Source organism: Archocentrus centrarchus, chromosome 20 (assembly GCF_007364275.1).
Source record: "Archocentrus centrarchus isolate MPI-CPG fArcCen1 chromosome 20, fArcCen1, whole genome shotgun sequence".
Classification (NCBI taxonomy): Eukaryota; Metazoa; Chordata; class Actinopteri; order Cichliformes; family Cichlidae; genus Archocentrus; species Archocentrus centrarchus.
In genome coordinates this window covers 9,960,178-9,981,683 of record NC_044365.1, presented here as the reverse complement: position 1 = coordinate 9,981,683, position 21,506 = coordinate 9,960,178, and the positions used below count along the sequence as shown (strand labels likewise).

The 21,506-nt window shown below is 40.5% G+C and overlaps 1 protein-coding gene across 1 annotated transcript in view; it reads right to left on the bottom strand.

Annotated features, from left to right (window-relative positions):
* sspo (SCO-spondin) overlaps positions 1-21,506 on the bottom strand; it is a 124,867-nt gene that overhangs the window by 31,124 nt on the left and 72,237 nt on the right. Inside the window, exons 94-113 of the mRNA XM_030757048.1 lie at positions 20,728-20,880; positions 20,575-20,621; positions 20,283-20,453; positions 20,017-20,193; positions 17,454-17,609; positions 17,242-17,366; positions 16,301-16,440; positions 16,037-16,083; positions 15,712-15,948; positions 14,311-14,460; positions 13,348-13,464; positions 13,085-13,223; positions 12,690-12,886; positions 12,440-12,610; positions 12,092-12,219; positions 11,806-11,960; positions 9,055-9,101; positions 6,159-6,323; positions 5,670-5,881; positions 3,708-3,803 (exon numbers count right to left, since the gene is read on the bottom strand). Coding sequence (XP_030612908.1) covers positions 3,708-3,803; positions 5,670-5,881; positions 6,159-6,323; positions 9,055-9,101; positions 11,806-11,960; positions 12,092-12,219; positions 12,440-12,610; positions 12,690-12,886; positions 13,085-13,223; positions 13,348-13,464; positions 14,311-14,460; positions 15,712-15,948; positions 16,037-16,083; positions 16,301-16,440; positions 17,242-17,366; positions 17,454-17,609; positions 20,017-20,193; positions 20,283-20,453; positions 20,575-20,621; positions 20,728-20,880 — 2,830 coding nt within the window. The remainder of the gene's footprint in view (positions 1-3,707; positions 3,804-5,669; positions 5,882-6,158; positions 6,324-9,054; positions 9,102-11,805; positions 11,961-12,091; positions 12,220-12,439; positions 12,611-12,689; positions 12,887-13,084; positions 13,224-13,347; positions 13,465-14,310; positions 14,461-15,711; positions 15,949-16,036; positions 16,084-16,300; positions 16,441-17,241; positions 17,367-17,453; positions 17,610-20,016; positions 20,194-20,282; positions 20,454-20,574; positions 20,622-20,727; positions 20,881-21,506) is intronic.

Here is a 21,506-nt window from a genome sequence, read left to right as displayed (position 1 = left end):
CATCAAATGACCTTTTCATATTGTTTTGGATAAGGGGGCTTTCACTGAGGCATAACTCGGTTCACTAGGAGTTATTTGAAAGTTCAAGTATCAGTAGTTACACAACTGAGCCCCTCCAGAGACAGAACTGGAGGGGCTCAGAACTAAAGAACTGTGTACACCACAGGTGGAGCACTGGGAGGACCGTCGACTTTGTGGAGCTTGCTGTGCAATCAACCTCGCCCTTCAGGTTCTGGTTGTCAGCTGAATGTATTTTTACACTGGCCTTTACACAGTGCTGCTCTGCTAAAGATATCAATTCAGCTTACTGTGTCACGGATGATAACTTTTCTACTGCAACTTATCTAAACTTCATCACCATGGTGAGAAGATTTAAAGTGTCTGTTCAACCCAAATTACACGCAGAATATCTTCTCACTTACTGTACATCGAGACAGTTGCACCGGAGTGTTGAGTTTGATTCTGGAGTCCAACTGAAGTTGTTATTTTATTTTGTAAAATAAATGCATGCTAATTATGTTGATTTCCTTTACAAATACCATTTTAAAATTCTTATCTTCTTGTTTGCAGGTGGTCAGTGAAGCACTGGACTGAAACGGAAATCCATCCAGAAACTCTAGTCAAAAGTGAAGTGTAATACCTTTTGGTAATATGCTATTATTTTCTAACACCATTACCAGAACCATCATATTTTAAGTTTTAGTATTCTTATTATTACATTTTCTTTGTACATTTGAACAAATACCTGCAAAACTAATGACACTTCCCTCAGTTGTTTTCAGTTGAGTTAGCAATTGTTAGGGTTTCTGGCAGCCATTGTGTTAATATGGCAAACACTAAACCCATTATAGCTTAATACATTGACCACAGACTTCAGCAAAAGCATATTATGTAAGTTCACACTGAGTTGACAAAAAATATTGGTGCAAAGGACGGCAGACTATCCTGTGTGGGTAGTGGGCGTGAGATGAGTGTGCATGAGTACAGACATGCACACTCACCAGCATATAGGCTGCACTATTGTAATTCGTTATTATCAGGCTGTCCTAAAAGCTCCCTGAAAAGCCTTCAGCTGATTCAAAATGCTGCAGCTAGAGTACTGACAGGGACTAGAAAGAGAGAGCAGATTTCTCCCATATTGGCTTCTCTTCATTGGCTCCCTGTTAAATCTAGAATAGATTTTAAAAAACCTCTCCTCACATACAAGGTCTTGAATAATCAGGCCCCATTTTATCTCAAAGACCTTATAGTACCATATCAACCCCAATAGAGCACTTCGCTCTCAGCTTACTTGTGGTTCCTCGGATACTTAAGAGTAGAATGGGAGGCAGAGCCTTCAGCTTTCAGGCCCCTCTTCTGTGGAACCAGCTTCCAGCTTGGATTCAGGAGACAGACACCATCTCTATTTTTAAGATTAGGCTTAAAACTTTCCTTTATGATAAAGCTTATAGTTAGGGCTTGATCAGGTGACCTTGAACCATCCTTTAGTTACTGTATGCTGCAATATGCCTAGGCTACTCATGATGCACTGAGTGTTTCTTCTTATGCACCTCTTTTTACTCTGTTTATACTCCACTCTGCATTTAACCATTTGTTATTATTAATTGCTGTCTCTCTTCCACTGCATGTCTTTTGTCCTGTGTCTCCCCTCACCCTCAACCAGTCGCGACAGATGGCTGCCCCTCCCTGAGCCTGGTTCTGCCGGAGGTTTCTTCCTGTTAAATGCGAGTTTTTCCTTCCCACTGTCGCCAAATGCTTGCTCATAGGGGGTCGTTTTGATTGTTGGGTTTTCTGTGTAATTATTGTAGGGTCTTTACCTTACAATATAAAGTGCCTTGAGGCAGCTGTTTGTTGTGATTTGAATTGTATTGAATTATGTACAGGATGCAGACTGAGGCATAAAGTGAAGAGTAGCAGTTGGCACAATGACTTCCATAAACATCAGGAATGAGAAGTAGTGGTGTGGTGGTGGGGGTGGGGGTGTCAGCATAAACAAGGAGAGATACTGATAGAAACATGTTATAATCATGAGTTTGAAGAGAAAAAGAAAGCGTGGGAGGAAGGTGTGGCCGGTATACAAACGTTTTCTCCTGCGTATGATAGTTGTGGCACTACTGAAGGAGCACTATCACACTTAGTAGCTTTCCAAACAACACAGAATGTAATTTGGGAATCTTTGTTCACTCTGATTGGATAATGGCCCTTTCCTCCCATCAAAGAAGCAGGCATGTTGACAACAAAAAGTTAATATTACTAAACTGGAAGTGTCCATTGCCCATCTGTTTCAGAAGGTGACTCAGAGAGACACCTTCTGTTGCCAAATTAGAACAGATTTAATATTCACAGAAATACTTCCACAAGATGTGGAAACTGTTTTTGCTTGGACTAAGGCATTTTGGTGCTGTGTCTAATTTTTACTGACAAACAAACCCTGATTTGTGCTGTTCCCGAAATTATTTTGTAGAATTCCACCCCTATATTATTTTCCCCCTTTAATCTTTTTCTTTGTGCCCTCCACCATCCTGCCAGAAAGGACCATTACTGGGAGTGCTGTTCACTTTTTACAATGAAACAAACACCAAGTCAAGAATGAATTAAATAAGAAGAAATTCCTTTGTAAAATTCATTTAAAAGGAAACTATTTTATGTGAGAGGAATGGGGGAAACGGCAAAAGGGTGAAAATTAGAGAGAAGTAATGCAAAATTAAGTTTGCAAGAAAAAAGTTTTAGTCATAAAAGAACATGATGTGATGCCTCCACAGCCAATATTTATTTAAACACTGTCACACAGGGCAGAACAGAATCTCCATTTATGTGGTACCAAAAGTTCCAACAGCCTTAAGGAATACAAAAATGAATTAATATTTTATGCAGAGTTTCTTCATCTGCTCTGGGCTGTACAGAGCAACTGCACTGAATTTCTCTAGATGAGCAGACATTAACTCATGTATGACTAAGCATGGGGAGTCAGAGAGAAAAGTTATTTTGACCATCATCAAGCTGTACATATGGTACCATATGTTTGAGGCATAATGTAATTAAAAGTTATTCAGTGTTTCAAGTGTAAAATAAACTGTGGTTTACATGAAGTCGAAGGCATAAAAAGCAACAGAGACATGGCCGTCAATGCATCGATCAGTTCTATTGCAACGTTCACATAAGCTAATATAATTTAAACATAAACCAATTTTAGGCGAAGTCTAAAAGAAACTGAAAGCCTTTTTTTTCCCCTTACATTTATACAAGATCATGCCTAATTTAGTTAGCGAAAGCACAAAGTACAAATGAGCAAAACTACATTATACTTGAATAAGTATCCAGTGTGTCACAGGAGGAAGAAGGGTATGGTAATGACAAAAGGGCAGGCTCGTGGGAGGATTGGAGAGTCAGGTATTGATTTGCTTCAGCCAACATCCCACACATTCTTGAGCGAGTCGAGCATTCTCTCCCTCACTCAGTAATTTAGATGTTTGCAACCTCCAGAGATTAGTTAGGTGAATCGTAGCACCCTGGGGCAGCTGTGGCAGTTGACTCTTTATCTGAGAGACTAATCGTGCATCTGTATGGAAGACTTCATCTCAGGTCTCCTGATGTTGCTATCACATATTCTTTATGATTACCTCCCCATGTTGATGCGCATCAGTAAGCAAAGGTAAAACTGATCATTATACTGATGTTGCTTCAGAGAGTGAATTTGTGTATCTTACCTCATCGCAGTAAAGCGGAGGGCACCTCAGCCGGCACAATTTTCTCCCGTTCACACAGCTGCACGACAGACAGTCCTCCTCCCACTCTGATCCTGCCTACATACACACACGCAATATCCATATTTATACACCAGATGCTGTAATTGGGTTGATGCCTCAACAGCCCATTACCCTGCATGCACACTGGTATGAGTGCAGGTTTGATGAAAGTGCAACTGGTTTTAGGGTTTCAGGAGCAATTTCTTCAATGAACCCACCCAAACTCTTGTGGATTTTAGGTGACTGTGGCACATTATGATGCTGTAATTATAACAATGCATTGTACAGATATACACTATACAGTATAGACAAAAGTACTGGACCACACCTCTTAATCCCTGAATTCAGGTGCTTTCCATCCCGCTGCCACAGGCATATGAATCAAGTACTTAGCCGTGCAGCGTGCCTTTACAAGCGCTTGTAAAATAATGGGTCATTCTAAAGAGCTCACCAAATTGAGTGTGGTACTGTAATACAATGCTACTGTTGCAACAAGTCAGTTTGTGAAATTTCTTCATTCCTACATATTCCACGGTCAACTGTAACTGGTATTATTGCAAAGTGGAAGCATTTAGGTGCCACAGTAACTCAGCCATGAAGTGTCAGAGAACATAAAGTTATAGAGCAGGGTCGCTGAGTGCTGAAGTGCAGAGTGCATAAAAGCAGCCAACGCTCTGCTGACTCAGTAACTGCAGAGCTCCAAACCTCTTCTGGCATTAACATCAGCACAAATGTTGTGCACCAGGAGCTTCACAATCCATGGCCGAGCAGCTCCTGCAGGTGTGATGTGTAGGTGGCCCAATGCTTTTGTCTATACAGTTTATCTTGTGTGTTTATGTTACATATGGGAATAACTGTGCTTAGTTTTATCAAGCACCCAGTTGGAAGTGGCTTTTCAGCTTACACTGAGCTATTTGGTATAAGAGTCATGGGGTGACATAACACATAGGACAGACCATAGGAAAATGGTCTGTCCTATGTGTTATGTGACAGCCCAGTGTGGTACATCCTATATTAAGTTGTCTTTGTCCTATTTTTTATGCGGACATTGAATGGCACCTTTACCCAATTTTCGGGTGAAGGGAGGGTATTTAACAGGTGGGTAGCATTTCTTAATTAAGTCTGAAGAAGGGCATTGCGGCCCGAAACGTTACTACTTTCTGAAATACCCATGGATTAAAATATTTCCAGGAGCTTGTTGGTGTGCGGACCTCCTCCTTTTTCATTGAGTTCTGTTCGGATCCAGCACCCAGTTTTATTTTTTTGTGGATGTGCGTGTTTCTCTTTAATTAAGTGGCTGATTAGAAAACCATAGAGGGTCTTTATGTGGGCAAGACTCATAATTAGCTGACAGAAAGAGAGAAAAAGAGTAGGTAGGCAGAAGGAAAGACTACAGAGAATAACTTGAAAGGAGCGAAAGAAAGAGAAAGAGGAAAATTGAGAAAAAAAATGAGTCAAGAAAAAATGGAAGAAGAGAATGACAAATTGCCAAAATGGAGAAAATTAAAGGAAAATCTATGAGAGGAGAAAGAGCAACAGAGAAAATTAAAGAGAAAGACCTGAGAAAGAAAGAAGAGCAGACCTGACCTCTTGTCAGGGTAAGATTAATTGTTATAATCCTCTAATACCCACTCCTTCATAAATAATTCCTGGCAGGCTTGCCCAGTTGCGGTCCAAGTGCTGACTTCCTACATAATTGATGAGGCTGAGGGCTGGAGGGGCACTGTGGTGTAATGTGTCCTGTTGAGCTTGTCACTCATCTTCTAATAGGTCCTTCTTTATGAGTAAATAACACAATGGGATTGAATGGGATGGCATGTAAACACTACTCTAATAGGTAGGGAGGCAGAAACAATGGGTACAAGATGCCAAGTTTGCTGGGCAGCAGATGTCACTCTACTTTTTGTGCATGCGTATACATACCTCCTGCACAATGCCCTGGTCATGGCAAGGGCAGAGGGCAGCGATGACACACAAGCCCTCTGGGTTTCGATACAGCCCCTCCCGACACACACAGCCCTCAGCAGAGTGGGTGCAGTTGACAGGAGTGGAGGAGTAAATGTCCTGGCAGCTCCTCTCACACAGCGGGATCTCCTCTGATGTGGTCCTCCTCCACTGCTCCCCATCAGGACACACTGTACAGGAGGACAGGAGAAAACACAGGGACAGACGATACAACAGGAAGATGATAGGGTGGAAAGGAGATATTGGGATAAAAGTGGAAAGCATTTAATGATGAATCAGTAGGGAGAAATGAACAAGTAGAATCAAAAGAAGGCTTACTATTTAAATGTATAGTGTTAATCATGAATTTACTTTGTTACTCTAGTTCCACATTGACTAAAATTATGGCTAATATTAATGCAAATAATCATCAGTAAAATATTATCCATCTCCCCTTCTCTCACTCACCACAGTCAGGTGCAATGCAGGTTGTGGTGCGGAGGTTAGGGCCTTCACATGGAGCCCCTCCATACTGATTGGGCTGCAGAACAGATCTGAAGGAGCTCTGCTGTCCTGTACCACAGCTGGCTGAACATGGACTCCACTGGGACCAGCTGGACCACTGGCAGTCCACTACAACGGCATAAAAGGTTGGGACAAAACAGTCTTAGTACTGGCTTTACATGCATTTATCTGCAACAGCAAAGCAGGAAACAGGAGAAAATAGTCAACTGAGCACTTTTACTGTACCCAGGAAAATAAAATCACAAACCCCATTTCCTGAAAGTTGGGATATTTTCCAAAATGTATTAAAATCAAAGATCTGTGATCTGTTCATTCATGTGAACTTTTATTGAACTGAAAAAAGTACAAATTAATGATTTTCAGTGCAGCACGGTTGTGTGGTGGTTAGCACTACTGCCTCACAGCTAGAATGACATCTAGAAGGTCTGGGTTTGATTCCACCTTGGCCCGGGCCTCTCTCTGTGTGTCTGCGTGGGTTTCCTCCGGGTACTCTGGTTTCCTCCCACAGTCCAAAGACATGCAGTTCCTGGGGTTAGGTTAATTGCCCATAGGTGTGAATGTGAGTGTGCATGGTTGTCTGTCTCTCTGTGTTGGCCCTGTGACAGGCTGGCGACCTATACAGGGTGTACCCTGCCTCTTGCCCTATGTCAGCTGGGATGGGCTCCAGCTTTCATGATGGCTCAGGCTTTGCAAGTAAAGAGAGGTCGTAGCTCAATCTGTTGTTCCCAAAACCTTGACAACATTGTTAGTCAGTCCAAAAGGAACATTTGTCAATGCAAGACTGCAGAGAATTTACGTCTTTCAACATTAACAGTGCATAATATTGTGAAGATATTTTGAAAATTTGGCGCATAAAGGGCAAGATCGACACCCACTGTTGAACACGTGTGATCTTTGAGCCCAGAGGCACCGCTGCCTAATAGACCTTTGTGCTACTATGACAAATACAACCACATGGGGGGTCACAAGTGCTTTGGAAAACCACTGTCACTTAACACAGTCTGTCGCTCAATCCAGAAATGCAACTTGAAAGAGGAAGCCACACATTAACAACTACAGGAATGCCGCTGAGTTCTCTGGGCCTTAGCTGATTTCAGACGGTCACTTCCGATTGTATGCGTGAGTTGTATGTACGTGATTGTACCAGTGACTCTGAGGTGGGTATTAGGATTTTTAGAGAGACGTATGTTGCTATCAAGGTGGCATCTCTTCCTGAGACAGCCATGCTTTGTTCAGCAGGACAATACCACACCACATTCTGCACCGACTACAACAGCGTAGCTTTGTAGACATGAAGTGTGTGTGCTTGTCTGACTGGTCCAGATCAAGCTTCTATTGAAAATGTATGGTGCATCATGAAGAGAAGAATCAGACTGCGGTAACCACAGACTGCTGAGCAGCTTAAGTGTTATATAGAGCAAGAATGGACAAAATTACCAATCGCAAAACTACAACAATTAGTATCATCAGTTACAAAACTATTACAAAGTCATGTTAAAAGGAAAAATGATCTTGGATCTTTCCCCAACTTTAGCTGAGTGCTCCATCACTCTAAATTTGTGTATACTTACAAAGTACAATTAAGTTTGCCAATAAAAGTACTGAAAATCTTTTAAACTTAAATAAAACTTCACAGATTTTTTGTTTTTACTGTATTTTGTAAAATCAATAAAAACTAAAATAAAATGCAATACGAACAAAAACCATTTGCTGGTAATGGGGTTCCATGCATCATGAAGCCATTTGTCAACAGCCAGGCCTGAGTTAAACTGATGATGAGATAAAGTACACCCTCAAAATCAAGTTTTGTCTTTTTTAGGCTTCATCTTGGAAAATGCAAAATAAGGTGCAGCGGGGACTGACGACAAGGAAGCAAACATAGAGCACCTTTCTGACAAGTGAAAAAGACAGTTCAACGGACAATTAATTACTTTAATTACAATTCTATTAATACTATATTAATACAGTTAATACTAATAGATATATATTTATTAGTACTAAAAGTATATACTACTCTTTGTAGTATATTTATCTGCTTATTTTTTTTTTTGCCATAAAACTTAAATTTTAAATGTTGGTAGAACTGATTCCTCATCACAATGAGCACAGATCGCACAAACACCCACGATGGAGTTGTACAGTAAGTGAAATTGTTATCATGATCAATAATATATGTGCCACAACATTTGAAAACAACACCTATGGGAAATGGGAAATTGGCAAATACCTGAACTGCCTTTTAAATTTGGATAAACGCCGTTCTCAGGATAAAAGAACTCACTACAACCAAAGACACGTTTCCAAATTTAAGAGGATGGTAAGAGATGGTGAGCCCTTCATTGTGTAATTTTAGAAAGCTTTGAGGAGAAGGCTAAAATTGAACTGATACAGATCCCATTTGGGGCTGAAATTTTAGTAATAAATGTGATTATGTGTAATGTGACTGAAACAAGATCCTCCTTTATTCCACATTAGGATTTAAAAAGTAAGGAAACTGAGACGGAGCAAACAACCCATGTTCAGATTTTGACTTTGATCTAATTTGCTCTTTTAATACGTATTTAAAATAAAAATAAAAGTTAAAAATAAATCTTGAAATTGTATGTTTGTGACACAAAAATCCAGTAAGGGCCTTTGTAGGCTCTGATTGATGAGACTGCAGCTCAGTTATTTGAGGCAACTGTTGCAGCAGCTGTTCCCAACTATAGATAGGTTGACAATTTTATCACAACCCTGACAGTTCAAAAAAAGATTATTGTTGCTGACTGTTGCTTTCATTGCTGAAAGAGAGAGGCCCTGTAAGGTTCAGGAAATGCAGCTGTGACAAAGCATCACTCACCCTCACAGGGCTCTGAGGTACAGTTGAATATTCCACCTTGGCACACACTGGAAGGAGTTCAAAAAAGTTGAGAGAGTAAAATTAGATGAAAGGAAAGTAGATGAGTATATAATTGAACACTGAGGCCGAACTAATCACACAGTTGCCTACCAGACTAATTTAAAGGGTACATATTATACAAAACCTCCTTTTTCATCATTTTTGAACATAATTATGTATCCGAAGCTATTCTAGCAGTTCATAAGAAAGGGCCATCCTCTTGGTTCTTTCTCTAGCTTCTCAACAGATCAGCCATTTTAAATTCCAGACAAGTAGCTGCAGTTTGGTGCTATTATTTACTCGTTAGAGCCACGTCTGCAAACTCTGACAATAAGATGTGTTTGCTATGAGCTGAGAATGCCAGGTTATGTTTAAGCCCACCAGAACAAACAACTCTGCCATGTGAGGAACTGAAGACCCAGTGGATTACTTTGGTAATACAAAAGCCCCCATATGTCTGCTGTCAGCATGTTGCATGACTTATCTGACTAGCATTTAAGCTCACAGGTCAGAGCCTGTTACAGAGTTACTGTGTTTTCATGTTGCCTTTTGTACAATACTGCAGCCTAACTTGACTGGCTTTTTACAGCCATTAGGTTTCAAGTTGGACTTAAAGTTATTGTTATTCAACCAGCAATTTTCTTTTTTTTTTTTTGTTGTTGTTGATCAGAAATGACACAGGCATCTCCCAGAAGATAATGAGACGAAGTACAAGAGGCATCATTGTAGGAAAAAAATTTTCCCAGCTTTTATTTACATTTGAAGAAAAAGTGGCAAAAGTGTCCAAAATTATGCATACCCTTTGCAAACTGTCACACTCTATGGGAAAATCCAGAGTCCTATACAGTACCATTTCAAATAGTCCAAGCTTTTCTAAAGCATCCTAGTTACTGTGATTCATTGGGAGCAGCTGTTTTAATCAACTCAACAGGTGAAAACCAGCAGCTTTCTCCAGCTGGTTTGGGGACAGTCATGGCTACAACAAAGGAGCTCACTAAGGACCTGTGGCTGCTCACAAGTCAGGAAATGGCTGTAAGGCCATATCTAAATGTTTTCAAGTTCCAGTGGCTACAGTGCAAAGTATTATTAAAAAAATACATGACGTTCCACAGTGTGGAAAATTCAAAGGACGTCAAAAGTGGCACCTGTGCTGGCCAGGAGGATAGTGAGAGAGGTGAAAAAGAATCCAAGTTATCACCACCGAGGCCATCCTGGTGAATCTGGGCTCTGCTGGTGGCAACGTCTCAAGGCACACAGTCCAACAGACACTGCACACTGCTGGGTTCCACGGACACAGACCAAGGAGGACGTCACGTCTACAGAAACGGCACACAAAAGCTTGCTTGGCCTTTGCAAATGCTCATCTGGACAAAGAAGAAGACTTCTGGTCTTCTGTTTCATGGTCAGATGAAACAAAAATTGAATTGTTTGGCCACAATGATGTATCCATTTGGCGTAAAAAAGGAGAAGCTTTCAACCCTAAAAACACATCCCCACTGTCAAATATGGTGGTGGGAACCTAATGATTTGGTGTGTTTTTCAGCCAGGGGACCAGGGAACCTAATCACAGTAAACAGTACCATGAAAAAAGACCACTTATACATAACAATTCTCAACAACAACATCAGGCAGTCTGCAGAGAAACGGCACCAATGGACATTTCGGCACAACAACGACCCAAAACATACAGCAAAAGTGGTGAAGAAATGGGTAGTGGACAAAGACATTAATGTTTTGCAGCCAGATTCCTGACCCGAATCCAACTGAGAATCTGTGGAGGGAGCTAAAGATCAGGGTGATGGTAAGGAGACCCCCAATCTGAAAGAGTTGGAGCTCATCGCTAAAGATGAATGGGCAAAAATACCAGTGGAGACGTGCAAAACGTTGGTCAGCAATCATTGCTGTAATAGCCAATAAAGGCTTTTCTATTGATTGTTGAGGGTATGAAATTTTGTACATGCCACTTTTTCTCTACAATGATACCTCTTGTACTTCATCTTATTATCTTCTGGGAGATGTCTTTGTCATTTCCAGTCATCAAAAAAAATTGCTGGTTGAATAACAATAACTTTAAGTCAAACTTTGCCAGTGGTATGAATAACTGTACGTACTTTCCTGTTTCAGTTCAACTGCTATGAAATAGTGAGCTAATATTTGTCCAAAACTTTGTTGCCACATTCTTTTTAGAACTTCTGTTGATAATAATGCTATGGTTTCATTAACAGCATTTCTTGGGGCCATCCTTGATTTCTCTGGAGTATCTGTGACATCAGCAGAAAAGGCGCAGCCGTTATCCAGAAAGGGGGGCGTGCAGCAACATCTCATTTCATTTAAAGCTACAGGAAACAAAAGAGTCTGTTTGGAACGTGGCTAAAACCAGGAGTATACAGGAAAAGCAAAATGCACGATCAGTTCCACACACTGTGGAACATGTGGTATATAACATGATATTTTTAAGAAGAGGTATGATATGGGACCTTTAAATAATCAAACACACCATAACCATGAATAAAATTATGATTTTGGGAGGGTTTGAACATTGTTAGAAACATTAGGAATAAAGTGCATAACATGGGTCTAGTCATTTTTAGACATTTCCTTATGGAAATGTTACAGCTTATTTCAGCAGATACTATTGGTTTAGCTACCTACAGCATGACTCCGCATGATAAATCAGTGAATGACTGGACTAAACCGTGTGTAGCAGATCACCATGTATTGCAGAGGTGCCTAATGGCCGTTCCAGGTGGCAGCAGAGCTTCTGTGAAGTACTCAGCGCTGACATTCCAGTTTTGGAACTCAGCCGGCAAAGACAATGGCGAACAGGGACAGTCAGCATGAGTCACACAGGAGCCCTGGTACAGCACCTGTAAAGCGCACAATGAGAAAATGAGTTGAGAATCAGATCTACTGTACAACCACACACACACACACACACACACACACACACACACACACACACACACACACACACACACACACACAGGGATGGGCAGACCTGTCCAGGAGGGCATGTACACCCAGGTGTGCAGGGTCCAGGTAAACACTGAGTGTGTGGCCACAAGTCCTCACAGGTATATGGACAGGAGCCTGAGCAATCACTGAACACCTGCCTGCTGGGACACTCTGCACACGTGTATAACATACAACAAATTACATAATCTCTTATAAACAGATCAGTATACAGACATTGGTGCATATATATTTTCTTTATATACACTTCACAGTTTATGTCTTCAGAGCAGAATGTGACTTCTCTTTCCATCATTTTAACTCAAGTGGTACTTCTTGGTAGAAACACAATACAAATGTTCAAAATTCACAGATTTGTGTGTGTTTGTGTTACCAGGAAGGCAGCTGTTAGTGTTACAGACAGTGTGTTGTTCAAGTGGGCCAACACAGGCTGTCCCACCAAGCTCTGGCTCTTTAAGGACTGTCTTGTTCCGCACTGACAACCCGCCATCACAAGAGGCGCTGCACTCACTCCAGGTTGACCACTCACTCAACAAACAACCCACTGCAAAGAGAGATGGAGTTAAGCACAGTTTAAGGAGTTTAGTGTTCCGTTGTAACACTACATGAGGTAAATGTCAGACCTGGACATGATGGCAGATCACAGATTTCTGTTTGCATGATTTCGGTACAGGGAGGGCCGCCCTCGGCATCCTGGCAGTCGCGTGTCCTGGTTCTCTGGCCACGCTCACATGAAGCTGAGCAGGAGCTCCATGGACTCCAGGGCTCATAACCTGGACAGGGAAGCTTGGAGCACACCAGAGTGCCATTCTCGCACACACTGAACATGGGGGTGGGGGTGGGGGTGGAGGAAAAATAAGGCATCTGAACTCTAGACAGTATAATACATCTGAAAGGACCAGAGAGTATAAAAGACTGCTTTACTAATCCTAACTACACCAATAGGACACAATAATTTCAGCACAAAAATTCTGACAATTCACATCTAAGAATAAACTTCACAGAGAGCCGTTCTCACCAAGTATTACAGTCCATGGTGAGCTCCTCTTTAGGGCTGAACTCCAGTGTCCCGTTGCCTGATGGGATACCACAGCGACACTCTGTCACTAACACACAGTGGCCGTCCTGCAACAACTGTCCTTCTGGACACCGACAACCTGAGAAAAAAAAAAAAAGAAGAAAGACAGAAAATAAAAGTGAAACAGAAAAATAGAGAAACATTTAGTATCATATATTAAAGTAATGGCAGTCTTTTATTAGGAAGATATTATTCATGTGCACCTGGGTGACAGGCTCCTTGGAGACACTGCACATGATCCCATAAGTCAGTGCAACTGCGAGGACACTGATTGGCACAGCTCTCCTGGTAGGCTCGACCCCTATCCTCACAACGCTCTCCTAAAAGAAAACCAAAGAAAAGAACTCGTTTTCAGGCTTCATCGTTAGTCAATAGAATGCACTGCAAAATTTTTACATTTTTATTGTTTTATTTCTGTGATCAGATACAGAAATAGAGTTAATAGAGTTAGTCAATAAAACTAGAAAAGCAGCTATTAAGTTTAAGAGAGCAATTAACTTTTCATATGGATTATCTTTCTATCTCTCTATCTATCAGCACACAGTCATTTCAGAAAGTATTTAATAGAATTTACAACTTTTAATTTTTTTTATTTCAAATAGTTTCAGGTCTAATGGAATTTCTTTTGAAACTTTTTTTTAAAAAATGTAACGATATTTGATATCTGGCACTTCCTTGAATCAGATTATTTTTCTTTGAGGTGCCCTTTAGATATACTTTATAATAGATATATTTTTTTTATTAGATATGTTTTTATAAGTGTAATTCCCCCTATGACCTCTTTCCAAAATGTTTTAATCTTTTCACACTGACACACACGGTGAAAAACAGCGAAGATGACTAAACTGGAATTCTGTCATACTCTGTAGTTGCAAATATACTTAATCAAATACAGAAATCTGTTACTTCAGTGTTCTATAGAATCTTCATCTTGATTCGAATAAGCCTCGAAGGCATTCCAAACCTGAACACAGGCTTCTTTTCTCTGAGAGTTTCACTGCTTGTGCCAAAACTTTTGAAAGACATTATTTTGCTTTTGTAGTCATCTTCATTACTCCGAATATAAACAAATTCTGTGAGTTATGAAACATCAGTCACATTTGCTTTTCCTGATGGTTAATGCTTATTGAGTTTGAATGCCGTTTTTCTGTTACGTGTAAATGTACCTGGGCAGAGTCCTGTGTTGCAGCCTTGGCTCTGTGTCTCTTGGCTCCTACAATGAGCAGCGTGGGCCTGTCTGTAGCGCTGCCTGACTCCACCACTGCATGGCTCTGCACATGCTGTCCAAGCACTCCACGCACTCCAGTGACACAGATCTAGAAGAGCAGAGCAATCGTCATAACTAACATAGTATAATTAGAACAATACCAAACTGTTATCATCATAATGACCAATAAAGAACTTTAACTGTGTCATTTTAGATTGATGATGATATAGCAACAAACAAAATGTGTTTATGTAGTTTTGTGCATACAGAACTTGAGCTGTTAAGCTGTATGCTTTATATGTAAGAGATGCATTTTAGACTGGCTCAGCTGCATTCATTGAAAAGTAAAAGTAACTAAAACCACTGTTTATTGCTACTGCAGTATTTAGACAGTGCACTATGACAAAGTACAAGACTTCCATTATTTGACATGCAAATTAAGCCTAAGGTCCTCTGGGCATGGTAGTAACTCAGAGCCATTCTGCTTCTTGTCTACAGAAAAGGCAAAGCGCCAAAAACTAAATTCATTAATAAAAGAAAATGGAGGGATGACAGAGGTGAATTCAAGATGAATCATTCTTTGCACACACACACAAAACCAAACCCAATCAACCTCATGTGCATCCACAGACACGTGAAGATAAAAGTCCATCCTTCCAAATCCTTTTTTCTCTCCTTTGGGGAATAAAGTGAATCAAAATAGCAGCGACGCGCCATTTTTCACTGTAGATACTGATTACTTAACTATGTGCTGGTTGGAGCTATTAGTCTGAACTGGCAGCTGTGACTGGCACACAAATACTTAGACACAGTGAACTCATAGGGCCACACTTATTCCACAGAGATTCCACGTCAGAAAAAAAAAACAAAAAAAAAACATCCCTCTTCTGGTGCATATGTTTTTAAAGGAACTGAAGCATTAATTTAAATCTCTGCCTGTTTATAACTTGGTCAGTTTCCGTGCCTGTGCATTGTGTCACATCCTGTCTTGGAACCTTTTTATTTCTGTGTTAAACACTTTTCAGGTGAAACGAATGCGCTTTGAAGTGTGCACATATTTCAAAACAAAATGATCCCCTTTTCCTCAGAGAAAACTATGCTAGAGCGATTTCATCACCCTCCGACCAAATGTGTAATGAATTTTTTTTCTTTGTTGTCATGCTTGTTGAGCCCTGACTCATTCACTAACTTGTTTGCATACAATCTTTTAAATGGAGCAGTGTGTCAAACCTTTGCAGCATGCTGAGAGGGTCTCAGAGCAAAACTGTCCTATTGCTTTTCCTTGTTGTGGTGTACAAAACTAAAGAAGTGGTGCTATAATAGATAGGAGTGAGCTTCTTTTTGTCCTCTGTGGCATCACCTCTGCAGATGTTAGCATCTGGACATAGCCTCTCCTCTACCAGTAGTCCTGGGCACTGGCTCTCCTCCTCTGTAGTGACAGGAAGACCAGAATCCAGGTCCAAACAGGCTCGAAAGCGCCTCTGGATTGAGACCAGTTGTGAGCTGTTGATAGCTGCTGATAAAGCGCTGTACTGCAGAGAGGAAGAGAGCGTACAGGGGGAACAGGGAGTCCACCCTGACCACTCACTGAGGATGACTGAGAGAAGTAGAGAAAGCGAGAGGCAGGTTAACAGGTTTAAAGACTTTTTCAAGAAGGGCCTCTTTTCATTACTCTGCTCTCTTACCTTCACATTCTCTCATGTCACACTGCAAACTGCCATTGTGACAAAGACTGGAGGACAGAGAAGTCAACAAAATGGACAATAACAATCTGTCAAACACAGTCAGATCCCAGACAACATGAAAGAAAAACTGTGTACAAACAAGCCGGGAATTAAAAAGAAAGCGAGGAGAGTGATAAACATACTGTCTGAAAATGTGGGCTAAATTATTTAGAGCAATGGTGGACTGATAAAGCAAACATTTGTTTTTAAACAGCTGGGTCTAACCAGGTACTGCAGCCTATGGTGACCGTGGCCCCCTGTGGGATGGTGACAGGTGTGGGTAGCTCTCCCGAAGCTTGGTGCTGCAAATGGATGCAGCCACATTCCTCTGGAGGAACACAGCTACCATTATACTGCAGCAGGCCCTGGAAAGAAAAACATTTTTTTAAAAAGTATTAATATTACTGTGATAGATACTTTACAAGAAAAAACTAACACTTCTTTTTTTTCCCTGGTATCTAATGTGTAAAGCAGTGAGGAATCTATACACAAAGTAAAGTCTGCAGTATAGTATTAATTGTAACTGCATATTCTACACCTCTGGTAATCCTCTTTTCTGATTTATATTTTATTATTGCCTCTCCCTTCTGTTGTTTGAGTGTATCATCAGTCTGTCAAAGATGTTTCGGTTTCTTTGCAATAAATCAAAGCTGGAAGCATCCAAACTGGACAAAACAACATTATAAATTTGTCAGCACAGCTCATATCAAAGTGATGGATGAACTACTATATGCAGCACAGCATATTTCACTTTCCACATTCGTGCCAATGCATTTGTCCCATGCTCTTGTTCTTGTAATACATGTCATGTTTATTTAGATGCAGAAGCAATATCAAGATATAGAATGTGCACTTCAAAATGGGCTTTCAACTGTGTTGTTTGAAGCACATTAAAAACCAAAATATATCTATCAGCATGTTTTACATTATTTGCTGATTTGCTCATCTTCACATTTCACAAACCTTGAACTCCCAAAGGCAAACGTAAAGTGTGTCTTACTTTTGGCAGACGACAAGAATGGTGCTACAAGGATCCATTCTCTCTGTCTGCAGTATAGATACTATAATGTATACCAGGGGTATCTAGTGCAATGCATGCTAGTGGTAAAAAAAAAATAAATAAATCACTAAAATAATGAAATTAAGAAGCATCCATTAAAATTCACCTGTGGACAGTAACAGCCAGGTGTGCACTCTCTGGCACTGAGACACAGATCTTTACGGCCATGCAGTTCACATTGCTTCTGACAGGGTGCGCCACACGCCGAGTACACAAATGGGGCTTTGCAGACTAACAGAGGAAAAGACATCAATGAATGTAGTTTTTGAGTGCACCTTAAGCAACACTAAGAACTCTTCATCCGGGTAATTAACTTACCATCACACTGACTGAGACTGCATGCCCGGCTCTGTGTTTCTACAGGGGTGCACTGTTGCCCCCTGGTGGGTGAAGAGAGAGCTACGCGGTAACGCAGCTGCCTTTGAGACTCACAGGCACACTGAGACCAAACACTCCAGGCTGACATGGGACAGGCTGTAAAAGAAAACAAATTATCCATTCATATGTTCTAGCTGGCTTTAAAAAGCACTTAATGTCATTTGTGAGTCATTTCAGCCAATCCTATTTATCTACTTATACACCAAACACTTGTTCCTCCTTTTGTACACTGGCTTTACAAAATAAAGTGCAGTTAAAGAGCAGAAACATTGTGACTGAAGTGACTGAATCTCAAATGAAATGAAAAATTCTCACAGTCTAATAAATGAATGAATGTGAGGCTCCAAAGTTATGTTTTCTTGTTCTTGCATTTTTTCTATGATTTCTGTTTGTCAAGACAAACCAGGGTAAGATTCCAAATGGTTTTACTGCCCACCCAGCTGCAGTGTGCCTCACACTGAAGCAAGTGCTGCTGCTGCTCTATTCCCTGCCTCACTCTCAGTAGCTCCCTGTAGGTAATTCCATTCACCTGTGCAGCTCCCTGTTTCACCCAAACCAAGGACAAAGACCTGCAGCTCACAGCTCCCACAAAAAGCACCACTGGTATGGTAAAATGTTTGTTTAAATCATCAGTATTCTCTGGATGATATTAGGAAGTTAAAGTTGGTTTATTTGGTACTGTGTTGTCTACTGCGTGCACTGAATATAAGTTAAAACAAGTGACAATATTTATAAGATCATATTTTAAAAACAGCTCATTAATTGGTGGCACTGAACATTAATTCATGAATAACAGATAAGATTTAATCTGAAGAACACGTTTATTTGGTTAAAATGCTATGAATATTTAAATGTGTAATTAAAGTTAAAATTGTTTAATGGACCACATGACTTAAGAAAAATGTTTTGGATAAATAAATGTTCATCTTGCTAAAAAGTAGTACCTTTGTTAACCACATAGTTTAAAACAGTAAAATCTTTCTTAGGTTGCAGTGGATTTGTTACAGTTTGTGATGTTTAATGTATGTTTGTCTGTTCAAAGGTTATCAACCTACTCAACCCCACTCCATTAATCCCCTTGCCCATTTGCTACTCACCTAATGCTTGTAATAACAAGAAAAAGGAAGAAAGAACTTAAAGTTGAGTTGTCCCAGCATCCTTTTGTGTGGAGCCAGCCTTTTTCAAGTTTGGGCAGGAGCTGAAGGAACTTTTAAAAACTTGACACTATTGTATGTTCTCTCATTTCAGATAATTCACATCCTGCCCTGATATGTTTCCTTCCTTTCCTGTCTTCCTCTGACAGATCATCTTTGTACAGTTTGTCAAGTGGTCCAGGACTCCTTCTGTCCTATAAGTATTATGCGCCTGATCCTCTGTTTGCTATAATATACAGAGTTCCCTTTACTTTGTTTAAAGGCTGCCTCGATTACTCAATAAATCCTACAATGCACATGAATGCATTCAAGCCTGACCGTGTCCCATACCCTAATGGCAGGAAGATGGAAATCAGCTTATGGACAGATCAAAGTGAAATTAATTTTACCTATTTAGTATTCTGTGATAAACAGCATACAAACAGACTGATCACATTTGTAATCTGTGTTCAATTACTTAGAGTTCCTGCAGTGTAAAACAGACTTGGCAGCAGATTGGGACCAACCATAACATTTATTTTCTGCATAAGCAACTGAATGCACATAAATGTCCCTTTAATCCAGTGTTAGTAAGATACAGCTCAACATGTGTAAACTGGATTCCTTCATCAGAAAATCTATAACACACTTAGAATATGTCCTTTGGAAAAAAATCAGTGAAAATGAATGAATCAGCCAATTACAAACCAAAACTCTGAACAGAACCCTTTTCTCATGTTCAGCATCAGTCACTATGGTGACATTTGTGACACTAAAAACAAAGCTCGGCACACAGAACCAGTCAAACGTTTGGACATGTCCAAGACTGGTTTTGCACTTCACTAACCCATTAATGTCACTTTGTGGTTCACCAGTCTACTCTCTGTTGGGACCGTGAGTGCTCTGGTCTGTGTCCACCCTCTAGCTCACAAATACTGATTGAGAACAGTTTCAGCATAAGTAATAAGTACTGATGGACTTTTGTAATTGTACCCAAAAGGTGTGCCTTTGAGAGTGAATACATGTATCAGTTTATTCAAAATAACTGTTTATCTGATCGCATACCTGCCTGATTCCATGTTTGGACTTGCATACATTATCTTATGCATAACACTTTATTCACTAATAATCATTGCAACTATATCCAACTATTTACTGTGATAACAAATCAATTAATGAGAAAGAAATCAGTTGAAATCCCTCTAATTATAATGTCTTTGGCAAAGACAAACATAAACCTCAGATGTTCAAAGAAAAAGATTTAACAGCACAGCACACACACTCATTCTGGCTGTTAGACTGTCTGGCTTCAGTTTATGCAGCTGACTGCTGCCAAGACGACTCTTTGGAGAGTGCTTGTGTGTAAGTACCTGGACAGGGCTGTTTGTAACAAAGCTGAGTCTCCACACTGTTCCTTTCAGCCTCAATCTCAGGGGTACACGCTGTATCTCCGCCCTGCTCACACACACACACCCTGTGTCGTGATACAGACCCCGCCCCACAGCTCTGAGAGCATGTTGACCAAGGAGACCACGGGCAAAGGTCATCTGTAGATATAACATTAAAGTGTCTTTAACCAAAAAGAATGTGATTTTTTTTTTTTTTTTGTAATAGCTACTTGACTTGAGATACAAACCCAGGCAGGGAGGGGTCTGACAGTCCTGGGTTTCTCTCTCTGGCCCACTGCAGTGAGACCCGTTGTTTCGTGGTGGGGGGTTTATACAGGCACGGGTTCGAACATGTGTGCCCCGGCCACAAGTCACTGAGCAGTCAGACCACACTGACCAGGGAGTCCAAGCACCATCCACTGAAAACAATACAAAGGATTTTCACAATTCTTTCCAAAGAAATCTGGCCATTTTAAAGGAATTGCAACAGTGTCATTCTACCATATTAACGCACACATCCACATAAATATAGTTACACACCTCTGCAGTCAATGTCTTGGCAGAAAACTCCCTCTGGAATGCATGTGCTGGGGGAAAAAAAAGTTTCAAGCACAAAGCAGAATCTCTGAAATGTAATTTTTTTTTTTCAGAATTAATATCCATATCATCTGTGCCTGTGTTCATCTATTTTACCATTGTTTACATTCTCCTTGGAGCCAGGTGTCTCCCAAACTGAGGGTCTGGTTGTCAAGCAGACATAGAGGGGGGCAGGTTCCTGGATTGCAGGATCTGTGCTGGACCTCCTCAAAGTGGCAATGTGCTCCTTCAGTCTCTGGGGTCAGGGACCTGGCACACATGAAAAAGTGGTAATCACTGTTTAGTTTCGCTAATTGTGACCCATGCAGGAATACACTGAAAATAAGCAATAGACTACTTATATCCACATAGTACTTTGGAGAAAGTAACCATAAACAATAAACCAGAGTATTTAAATGAAGCTAAATGGACATCCTGATGTCCTGGATCACTGCTGGTACAGCAGCTGCTCTTTTGCAGAACAAATGTGGCTGCAAACGGTGGTTCAAACTAGAGGATTACCTGTGCCAGTCTGCCTGCCATAGATGACACATACATGTAGAGGGACAAGTCCACAAATATTATTAAATATTCATGCTTGTGAACTGTTTGTCGTCCTTTCCTCAGGAAAACAGTAGCGCAATATCCAGTCCAACACCAGTTTTAAGGATAGCCTTCTACCCCCATGCTGTGAAACTGATGAATACTGACACTCAGTGAATCTCCCACCATGACAAACTAGACTCCATTACTATCGATATTGCTGTGTTCCTGTCAAAGCAGGTAACCTGAATTGCTAATCCGTTACTCTGTGACTGCCGCTATATTTTAAATGGTATTTATTTGATTTTTACTCATAAGTTCCAAGATATGCAATTAGCCTTTTAAAATATGGA